This window comes from Zootoca vivipara, chromosome 17 (assembly GCF_963506605.1).
Source record: "Zootoca vivipara chromosome 17, rZooViv1.1, whole genome shotgun sequence".
In the NCBI taxonomy this organism is placed as follows: Eukaryota; Metazoa; Chordata; class Lepidosauria; order Squamata; family Lacertidae; genus Zootoca; species Zootoca vivipara.
The window spans coordinates 20037278-20048191 of NC_083292.1; the positions used below are offsets into that span (position 1 = coordinate 20037278).

General features: G+C 44.1%; 1 protein-coding gene across 1 annotated transcript; it reads left to right on the plus strand.

Moving 5' to 3' along the window:
* Positions 1-2257: 2257 nt before the first annotated feature.
* Positions 2258-8640, plus strand: RPLP0 (ribosomal protein lateral stalk subunit P0). The gene is made up of 8 exons (XM_035098570.2): positions 2258-2328; positions 2420-2524; positions 4435-4610; positions 4951-5038; positions 5925-6071; positions 6808-6993; positions 7380-7520; positions 8413-8640. Exons 2-8 carry the CDS (start codon positions 2471-2473, stop codon positions 8566-8568), a joined length of 948 nt encoding a protein of 315 aa, XP_034954461.1. The 5' UTR covers positions 2258-2328; positions 2420-2470; the 3' UTR covers positions 8569-8640.
* The last annotated feature ends 2274 nt before the right edge of the window (positions 8641-10914 follow it).

Sequence of the window (10914 nt, forward strand, 5' to 3'; positions counted from 1 at the left end):
GTGTCATTGGTTGTGGCCTTTCTTAAATAAACAGTAAAAAAAAACCACTTTCATAATAAAACAGCAACGTAGCAAATAGAACAGCATACAAAACCCCACAACATTTCAGTACTGTAAATATAACGTTAATTACATGTATGTTGCACTTCCTGGCAAGGAGCTTGACAGTTTCACTTTGGACCTAGAAACACCCTTCTCATGATGTTGCTTTCAATCAATCTCCTGAAGCTACTTACAAGGCTTCGAAAGGCATGGGGCTGGGACAGCTGGAAAGACCTCTCCCATGATGTTGTTGCACCATAAAATACTTTTATCATTTTATTTCTGCATTGGGGGGAGGGGTAGAGTAAGCTAGCAACTTACCGTATGCAGGGGCTACATTCCAGGGATCACGCCTAAAGCCAAAATTGGGTTCAATGGAGGATAGGATTGCCAACGTCTTATTTCTTGTACTCCCACCCCCTTTCCATGTTGCTGAATTCAACATTCTGATCTCAAATCTTTCCTTTGGGCTCACTTACTGGCCTTGGGGAATTCACTATGCTAGAAGCAAAGGGTTATCATCCTGCATATACAAGCAGTATTGTAGGGAAGGGCCTTCACTGTGCAACAGAGTATCTTGCCTTGCGTGCAGAAGGTCTGGGAAACTCCTGCATGAACCCCTGGAGAGCTGCTGCTTGTTATAGTTGTTTAGTCGTGTCCAACTCTTTGTGACCCCATGGACCAGAGCATGCCAGGCCCTGCTACCAGCCTTAAATATTTAGTAATGGCTGTTTATATCTCAATGTTTAGTAACTTGGCGTTTGCAAATTAAACTGCTTGGAAGCCTAAGAGGTATAGTAGAATTAGTAGGTTTTATTTAGTGGGGAACTGCAACCTTTCAGGATCCAGAACAAACTTTTCAGAGGTCCTGTTGAGTGCTTTTTAAAAATCCTATTCTTTCTTTCATAAAGTATCATAGAGTTGAAAGGATCCCAAACGGTCATTTAGTCCAACCCCCTGCAATACAGGAATTCTAAAAAATCACTGACAGGTGGCCACCCAACTGCTGCTTATAAACCTTCATTGAAGGGAGAGTGCACCACCTTCCCAAGGTCATATGTGGAATGTTTCACTGTCAAAACAGCTTTTACCCTTAGAAAGTTTTTTCTAAAGTTCAGCTGGAATTTCCTCTCTTGTATTTTGCATCCATTGGTTCAGATCCTCCCATCTGGAGCAGCAGAAAACAAGCTTGCTGTATCTTCCATGGGGCAGTTGGAAGATGTCTCATATTTACATATTTAAATATTTACATGTGTTTGTAAATATATACACATATTTAAGTTGCAAATCCCTGCCTATATTGTTTTATTTTTTGTAATAGTTCTTACAAAAAAAAATTGTTCAATCGTTTTTGTAAACTGCTTTGAGGGGTTTTCCTACAATAAGAGGTATATAAGTCTGTCTGATTAAATAAATAAATATATATATTTGCAGCCTATATCAGAGATTTTCAACCTTTTGGCGTCTATGGCTCCCTTGACCAAACTATATTCTTTCTGCGGCACCCCATGGGACTTGGGAGGCCAGTTCTGTCGCCCCTTGCCTGCAGAGCTGGCAGCCTCTCCTTTTTCGAACACCCTCCCTTGTGGAGCGTTCCCTCATCCTCCTCTCCTTGGAAGGCCTCTGGGCAGCCACAGTTGCTGCCCCTGGTCTCTAAGCTGCCCCTCACCGCAAAAAGAGGTGCCTCCTCACACTGCCCCGCAGGGGCCTGGGAAGCCCTCCGTGGCCACCCCCAGAGGCTCCATTCGCCTGGGAAGTTTGTAGCCAGGACTGCTGCAACAAACAGCCATGCAAGTCTTTGAGAGGCAGAGATGCAAGAGGGCATCAGAGGAAGGGAGGGAAGGAAAGAAGGACAGAGGCCAGTGTTGTCCGCAGCACCCCTGACCATCACCCTGGTTGAAAACCACTGGCCTATATTTCTCTCTACATCTACGGTATTTGCGTTTCTGCCCCAGCAGGGGGAGCTTGCCTCTCTCAGTCTGCACAGCTACAAAAGCGTCCTCTCCCCTTTTCCCCTTTAAAAGGCGGGAGGGGAAGTTTCTTGCTACTTTGGAAGGATGTCTCTTTACGCCAATAAGAGCGGAGAATAGCTCTTCTCTCTCTCCCCCCCCTCCCCACGCTCTCCCGCCGCTTCCTTTCGTCATCGGCAAGCCTGTCCAATCCGCAGCGAGAGGAAGGGGGAGGAGGAAACCTGCTCGCCGCCGATTGGCCGCGGCGCTCGGGGAGGTTATAAAAGCTTGGGGCAGGGGCGGGGCCGACTCTTTTGCTCCACGGAGGCCTCGTGAGGTAGGTGTGTTGCTGGCGGCGGGCCGGGGAGGCCTTTGGGGCCTAGGTGGGGCCAGGCCTAACCGGAGCCTCTTTTGTCTGTTCTCTGCAGAGAAACACCGGAGTCTTTAAACCGCTGCCGTGCGATCCTTGGGTCACCGCGATGCCCAGGGAAGACCGAGCCACGTGGAAGTCAAACTACTTCCTCAAGATCATCGTGAGTCCTTCTGGTAGCTTGGGCGAGGAGGAACAGGGTTGATGTTCTTATTTCTCTCGTTGGAAACCTTTTCTTTGTGGCACAAGTGAAAAACAAGACAAAAAAGTGTTGCCGGCGAGGGTTTCTCTGAGCATGTACAAAGTACCATTAGTTCCTAGCATCCATTAGATTCCTCATAAAATAAAGAAGAACACTGCCTCACTCTTATTATTTATAACTTCATGGAATTTATCTCGTGCTTGATTTTTAAAACAGCAGCAGCCCTTAAAGCAGTTAAGTGATCAGATAGGTCTAACATAAAAAGGGCCTTGATGGACATCTTAGTACAGCATCCAGTTCTCACAGTGGCCAGGCAGCTGTCTGCATGAAACCCGCAAGCAGGATTTGAGCACAACAGCCCTTTCCCCTTGTGTGGTTTACAGCAACTGGTATTCAGAGGCATTGCTCCCTCAGACTCTGGAGGCAGAGCATAAGCACCCTACATTACACCTTGCAGCAATCATGTAATTAATTCCATTAAGAGATGCCTACAATTATAAGTACATTGTATGATTTGCCCTGAAAGCTATTGGGCACAGGAATTAAGTTGGGAAAGTAATAAGCACCAGGTAAAGAGCGCTTTTTAAAAAGTAATAAATTATTGTAATCACAAAGCAGTACAGTACAGTCTACGTTGGTGAAAGTAATCCTATTTGTATATTGTGCAAAAAACCTTAAGTTTCAAAAGCAGCAGCAGGAATAACAATAGACAATTAAAAAACACTTTTATACGTACAGGATGCTTTTCTGTTTAAGTTGCGTGTATAAGACCAAACCTGGGTAAGACGAAAGGCCCACCTGTCCAAAATACTGTTTTCATAGTGGCCAACCAGTTGCTAATGGGAAGCCTGCATGCAGGACATGAGCACAACTCCGCCCACTTGTTATTCTGAATGATATTGTCTCCATGATTAGTAGCCGCTGGTAGCCTTATTCTCCATGAATCTGTTTATTCCCCATTTAAAACAGCCAAAGTTGGTGGCCGTCACTGAATCGTCTAGCAAATTCTATGGGCTCACCACACCATACAGCTCTGTCCCTATGTTGCAGCATCGGCTCAAGTCTGGAATGTTAGGAGTCTTAAGAATAAGGATCTCTCAGTGCATACAGAATAATGTGGGATTCTAGCCAGACCCTTTCAGCGCTGCATGGTTGGAGCAGGGTCAGATTGTACTATCATGTTGCAGTATTGGAGATCACAATATGAGAAGCAGGAATCTGATGGTTCCTCTGAAGCGTGTACAGTAAAGTGTGACCACAGTTGGCCCATAGATCATAATCAGCATAAATTTGTCTACAGCAGGCATGTCCAACCAGTAGATCGTGATCTACTGGTAGATCGCCAGCTGATCTTGGAAGATCATGGGACCTTTATCAATAGTAGGATTAAATGAAGTTTACCGAAAGTTAACAAATAAAAGCTGAAGAACCCTGGGCAATCCTACCCCCAAAAAAGCTCAATAACTGGGCAATCCACCCACCCCACGCACACTCCTCCAATGACAATGGGTAGATCACTGCTTTTTTTTTTTACTGGGAGTAGATCACAGTCTCTTGGGAGTTGGACGTGCCTGTCTACAGGAATGGTGTAATAATGGGCAAGATAATATATATGAAACACTGAACGCACAAAAATGTTAAGTATTGTTACTGTTACTAATTAGGCTATATGCGGAATTTTGTAAGTGTTCCAAAGCGATTTGTATGTGTTAACCTGATTGTGTGCAGCCGAGAAAGCCAGCACTTTCTGTTTGGAGTTAATTTGTTAATTTAAATGCTTTGCTGTTTGGGATCTGCATCTTACTGCAAGCAGACAGTGTGCCAGCCCTAAGTTTGAAAAGGTTTTCTCAGGGTTTGCTTTCTTTCCGCAGCAACTCTTGGACGACTATCCAAAATGCTTCATTGTGGGAGCAGACAATGTCGGTTCCAAGCAGATGCAGCAAATCCGCATGTCCTTGCGTGGGAAGGCCGTGGTCCTGATGGGGAAGAACACCATGATGCGCAAGGCAATCCGGGGACATCTGGAAAACAACCCAGCTCTGGAAAAGTTAGTGATGTAGCATTTCCTAGGCTCCTTTGCATTAGCAGTTAAAAATATGCATTTTAAAAATAAGATTGAGCCAGTAAGTCCTTTGTTCAAAGTGTTCTTGAGCTGCAAATTCACTAGATGACCCTCTTTCAGTCTCACAGCCAATCTCTGCAGTATAGGGATAATACTGTCCTACCTTAAAGGGTTGTTGCAAAGGTTATTGAGAGCATGTATGTAAAACATTTGTTAATTCTACATCTGGATGTTGTTGTTATCTGCCTATAATTTTTGTTTGTTTATAAAGAAACCGGGTTAGAAATTGGATGTTACTAATAGAACATGCCTTGTTTCTCATTAGGCTTCTGCCTCATATCCGTGGTAATGTGGGCTTCGTGTTCACCAAGGAGGATCTGACTGAAATCAGGGACATGTTGTTGGCCAACAAGGTAAGCGGTAACCACTTAGGAGGAAGAGAGTGGCTCTTTCCACCTAAATTGCCCCAACCTGGTGTTCTCCATATGTTGTAGACTACAGCTGATATAATAATAATAATAATAATAATAATAATAATAATAATAATAATAATAATAAATAATCTTCCCAAACTACATTCCTGTGTACTATCCTTGCATGCTTTTGCCTGGCAGCAAAGTAGTAGTAATAATAATTTATTATTTATACCCCGCCCATCTGGCTGGGTTTCCCCAGCCACTCTGGGCGGCTCCCAGCAGAATATTAAAACAGAATAAAACATCAAACATTAAAAACTTCCCTAAACAGGGCTGCCTTCAGATGTCTTCTAAAAGTCATAGTTATTTATTTTCTTGACATCTGATGGGAGGGCGTTCCTCAGGGCAGTTGCCACCATTGAGAAGACCCTCTGCCTGGTTCCCTGTAACCTTCTCACAGTGACGGAACCACCAGAAGACCCTCGGAGCTGAACCTCAGTGATAAGGAAATAATAAGAGCTTGCTGGATTAGGCTCGTATAGTCCAGTGTCCTGTTCTTACAATTGCTAACCGGATGCTGCAGTGGGAAGCCTGCAAGTGGGACTTGCGTGCAAGAACACTCCCCTGTGGTTTCCAGCAACTGGAATTCAGAAGCTTACTGCCTCCAGTAGTGGAAGAACAGTAGCTACTGTGGCTAATAGCCATTAATAGCCATCTCCATTAATTGTCTTTAAAAGCCTCCCACATTGGGGACCATCACTGCCTGTGGGAGTGAAATTCCAAAGTTAACTGCACCTCTTTGAACAAGTACTTTCTTTCTCCGCTCATGAATCCTCCCAACATTCAGTGCCAATGATGACTTGGGGTTTTTTTTCTCCCTCAGGTACCAGCTGCTGCTCGAGCAGGTGCCATTGCCCCCTGTGAGGTCACTGTGCCAGCTCAAAACACCGGCCTTGGCCCTGAGAAGACCTCCTTTTTCCAGGCTTTGGGCATCACCACCAAAATCTCCAGAGGCACCATTGAAATTCTGGTGAGTGCTTAGTGGCTGTCTATAGTGATAGTGCTTATACTTCTATTATTTTTTTAAAAAGTTAGCTACCCTAGGTTCTCATGACAAGAAGGGCAAGTTATAAGGGGTGACAGGACAAGGAACAATAATAGTAATGTATACTCCCAAGGCTGGAAAGATAAACACCCACCATTTGGTGGTCTAAAGATCTCACTGACCTTTCTGCGTTTGAACGTGTATCTTAACCATTGTCAATCTTGTTTGGCTTGTAGGGCAGCTTATATTAATACAGTAAATCATCTTTAAGTGTGTGCAGGGGGTTATTGTTTGGATTGTAATTATGTGGTATGTTTTTGTGTTTCTATATTGTAAACTACTTCATTGCCCTTGAATGAAGGGCAATATGTAAGTGTAAAACAAGTCAGGAATGATTTATTGTTTTTCTTGTTAACATGAGCTGATTCTGTTTCTTTTTTTCCCTTTTGTTAATTTTTCAAAATATAAATGGGGTGTGTGAGTAATGCTATCTGCAAAAGTACTTGACATGACTCACTGGTTTGAAACGAATGAAGCAGAGGGGCCAAGAGGGACTGGGCCTTGGCCAGCCTGACAGGAGAGCGTGTTGCTTTCTCCTTTCAGCACTTCTGACTCAACTGGACTCAACATACATCCCATTGCTGAGAAGGTGTACAATTCTTGTTCTTGTAAAGAAGTTGCTGTTGAATTTGCTGGTTTTTCTCCCCCTCTCGTTTCTCAGAGTGATGTGCAGTTGATCAAGACCGGAGACAAAGTGGGTGCCAGCGAAGCCACCTTGCTGAACATGTTGAACATCTCCCCCTTCTCCTTTGGGCTCGTCATCCAGCAGGTGTTTGACAATGGCAGCATTTACAGCCCTGAAGTCCTAGACATCACTGAAGAGACCCTGCATGGGCGCTTCTTGGAAGTAAGTGGTGCCTCTTGATTTGCGTGGACAAGTGGTCTGCCTTCGCTTGGTGTGGTCTGATTCAGCGGAAGGCAGCTTTGTTGTGCCTAAAGTGGGCCTTCCTATATCCCCTTATCCTAGGTGTAAGCCCCACCGAACTTAATAGGACTTACTTCTGAAAAGGCATATATAGGATTGTGCTCTGACTGTTCCATAAGTAGCTCTGAAAATTGTTTCCTTTGTATGGGTGTGTGACTAGTTTGAAGTCACTAGACTACAGTTGGGGGAGTAAAAACACCAGAAGTTGTTCATTTTTGCATCGTGAATTTGGGAGAGTAAAGGGAGGACCTAAAACATAATGGAATCGCTATGGGGTGAACAGGAGTAAAGACTTTTTCTCCTTCCAGGGTGTTCGCAATGTTGCCAGTGTTTGCCTGCAAATTGGCTACCCGACAGTTGCCTCTGTGCCCCACTCCATCATCAATGGGTACAAACGAGTCCTGGCTGTGGCTGTAGAGACTGATTACTCTTTCCCATTAGCTGACAAGGTAAGGATGATGATATGTTGAACTGGATGATGAGTACATAATGTTGAATTGGCAAGAATGGTTCCAGTGGCTACACTTTTCCTTTTTGTATGTGTGCATATATTATTTGAATTTTATATATAAACGTAATGGAGAGCAAGCTAGCATAGCGCGCATCAAGGTACAACTTCGAAACATTACCTAACACCCAAGCACGTCAGGTGCTCTGGTACAATTACGGTATATTGTTCATTTTGAAACTATTAGGTATAGTAATAAGTCTGCGAACCCCGAAGTCCTTGAATTCTCCGTTGTCAGTGTAACACCAGATAGCTTAAGACTCTGAAATTTACAGGTGTGGAAGTTGTATTATTGCCCTCTCCAAAAAAAAAAAAAAAAACCGCATTTTTCACACTAAACCTTAAGTTGAACTGCAACTTAATCTGGTTTCTTGTGATTGTACTGTAGTCTTTGAGGCAGGTTTTGCAGAAAGTTTGGAGAAGCCCATGGGAAAATTCTACCACAAGTTAATCAATCACTCTTTGGTTCCTCCAAACCTCCCCCCCCTTCAAACATGATCCAACGTAAATAGGGAGATTGTTTAGAGGGAGAGCTTGTCTGTTTCTTGAAACCGGGGGTGGGCAACCCTTTTCACCTCTAGGGCTACATTTGCTTTTGGTGGTGGTGCACATAGTAATGGTGAGCGGGGCAAGGGGGCAAAAGTACGTGGAGCAACAAATGCAGATTTTACCTTCCTTTGCAGTACATTAGTTTCTGCACACACTTGTGCACCCCTCTCCATCCAGGCAAACATGATCCCGAGTTCAGGTGACACATTCCTGTCTGCAGAAACCATTCAAGGCACAAAGGAAGATGTATGAAGCTGACTGCTTTTTATTTTATTTCTCCATAGGTAAAGGCCTTCCTGGCTGACCCCTCTGCTTTTGTGACTGCTGCTCCAGTGGCAGTTGAGGCTGCAGCTCCCGCTGCAGCAGCCCCAGCCAAGGTGGAGGCCAAGGAGGAGTCTGAAGAGTCTGATGAGGACATGGGATTCGGTCTCTTCGACTAACTTTCAGAGCTTTGTTGTTGTCAATCAGTTGGGGCAGAATGAAACAATAAAATAAAAGTACTTCTCTACAGACCCATGTTGCATCATTGTTCTTGGTTAGTCCTCTGCCAGGGGGAAGCATCAACTTCTCTCCAGTGGTTATGCCCCCCCCCCCACTTGTTATAAAGGCAGGGCCATGCAACTGAATCCATGCCTGGTCCACAGTCAGGGACCTCCCCCATTCACAATTCTAGCCCTCCCTAATCTGAAGCAACAATGCTTTCCAAATTATTTTTCCAAGTTCTGGAAACTTGGAATGATCTGCAGATTTACAGATCAAAGAGTAGTTTTGCCCTGGGCCTCTTACTTCCTTGAGCAAAAAACTAAGAGAGGACTGTGTAAATCAGAGATGAGGAACCTTTGGCTTACTAGATGTTGCTAGAATGAGGTGAAGCCCCCCAGTATTGCTCATTCATTGCCCCATGGAGGTGAAGGAACTAAAACTGCATTCAGTTAACTAAAAAAGATAGGACATAATAAGCAATGGCTAACTCCTGGGTAATATCCTATATCGTATGTATGTATGTACATACAGTAAGTATTTTTGAGCTGCTTTTCTGGACAAGTCCAGCCTATCTTAGGGGTTGTGAGGATAAAATGAGGGAAGGAGAACTGTACTACCTTCAGCTTCATTCAGGAAAAAGGTTGGGGTATATTTGTGAGTGAGTGAAGAATATGGCAACCACTGTGGGGAAATGGATGTTTGCTCTGAATCAGCAGGGGGGCTATCGCACATCCCTACCTACCTAGCAGTGATAGGCTTGTGGGAAGTAGGGATACACTCTAGTAATTATTACAAGAATTATTATTCCTTCAGTAGCACCTTAAAGACCAACTAAGTTTTTATTTTGGTATGAGCTTTCGTGTGCATGCACACTTCTTCAGATACAGTGAAATGGAAGTTTCCAGGCACTTATGTAGAGAAGGGGTGGGGAGGGATGGGGATGGGGAGGGGGGATCACTCAGAAGGGTGGTGGAAATGGGTGATTGACTGACTGATAGCTGTTGATGACCGCAAACGACTGCAAATGGTTTTGCATGAAAAAGCAAGGGTTGAGATGGCTGAAGATCGCTTATCATGTATAATGAGATAAGAACCCGATATCTCTGTTCAAACCAGGTCCCTCCATGGTTTTGAGCTTGGTGATAAGTTGCAATTCAGCAACTTCTCTTTCCAGTCTATTTCTGAAATTCTTTTGTAGTAAGACAGCTACTTTGAGATCTTGTATAGAATGTCCTGGGAGATTGAAGTGTTCTCCTACTGGTTTTTCTGTCTTCTGGTTCCTGATGTCAGATTTATGTCCATTTATCCTTTGGCGTAGGGTTTGGCCTGTTTGTCCAATATAGAGAGCTGAAGGGCACTGTTGGCATTTGATGGCATACACAATGTTAGAGGATGAGCAATTAAATAGTCCTGAGATGGTATGTTGGATGTTGTTGGGGCCAGTAATGGTGTTGTCTGGGTGTATGTGGCAGCAAAGTTGGCATCTGGGTTTATTGCAGGCTCTGGTACCAGTGTCCATGTTAAGTCTGGTGGTTGTATTATTGTGGGTGAGGAGTTGTTTAAGATTGGGTGGCTGTCTGTAGGCAATGAAAGGTCTTCCTCCCAGAGCTTGAGAAAGGGAGCGGTCATTGTCCAGGAGAGGCTGTAGATCTCTGATGATGCGTTGTACTGTTTTAGCTTGGGAGCTGTATGTGATGACTAGTGGTGTTCTGTTATTTTCTTTTTTGGGTCTGTCTTGCAGCAGGTTCTCTCTAGGTATCTGTCTGGCTCTGTTGATCTGTTGTTTAACTTCATCAGGTGGATATTTTAGTTCTAAAAAGGTTTTCTGTAGATCTCTATATTGGACAAACAGGCCAAACCCTACGCCAAAGGATAAATGGACATAAATCTGACATCAGGAACCAGAAGACAGAAAAACCAGTAGGAGAACACTTCAATCTCCCAGGACATTCTATACAAGATCTCAAAGTAGCTGTCTTACTACAAAAGAATTTCAGAAATAGACTGGAAAGAGAAGTTGCTGAATTGCAACTTATCACCAAGCTCAAAACCATGGAGGGACCTGGTTTGAACAGAGATATGGGTTCTTATCTCATTATACATGATAAGCGATCTTCAGCCATCTCAACCCTTGCTTTTTCATGCAAAACCATTTGCAGTCGTTTGCGGTCATCAACAGCTATCAGTCAGTCAATCACCCATTTCCACCACCCTTCTGAGTGATCCCCCCTCCCCATCCCCACCCCTCCCCACCCCTTCTCTACATAAGTGCCTGGAAACTTCCATTTCACTGTATCTGAAGA

Bases quoted from the DNA above. Each gene is read 5' to 3' on its own strand.
- RPLP0 (XM_035098570.2), top strand. From the start codon at position 2,471: ATGCCCAGGGAAGACCGAGCCACGTGGAAGTCAAACTACTTCCTCAAG. The intron at 6,994-7,379 runs GTAAGTGGTGCC...TTCTCCTTCCAG, and splicing joins TGCATGGGCGCTTCTTGGAA to GGTGTTCGCAATGTTGCCAG. The intron at 7,521-8,412 runs GTAAGGATGATG...ATTTCTCCATAG, and splicing joins CTTTCCCATTAGCTGACAAG to GTAAAGGCCTTCCTGGCTGA.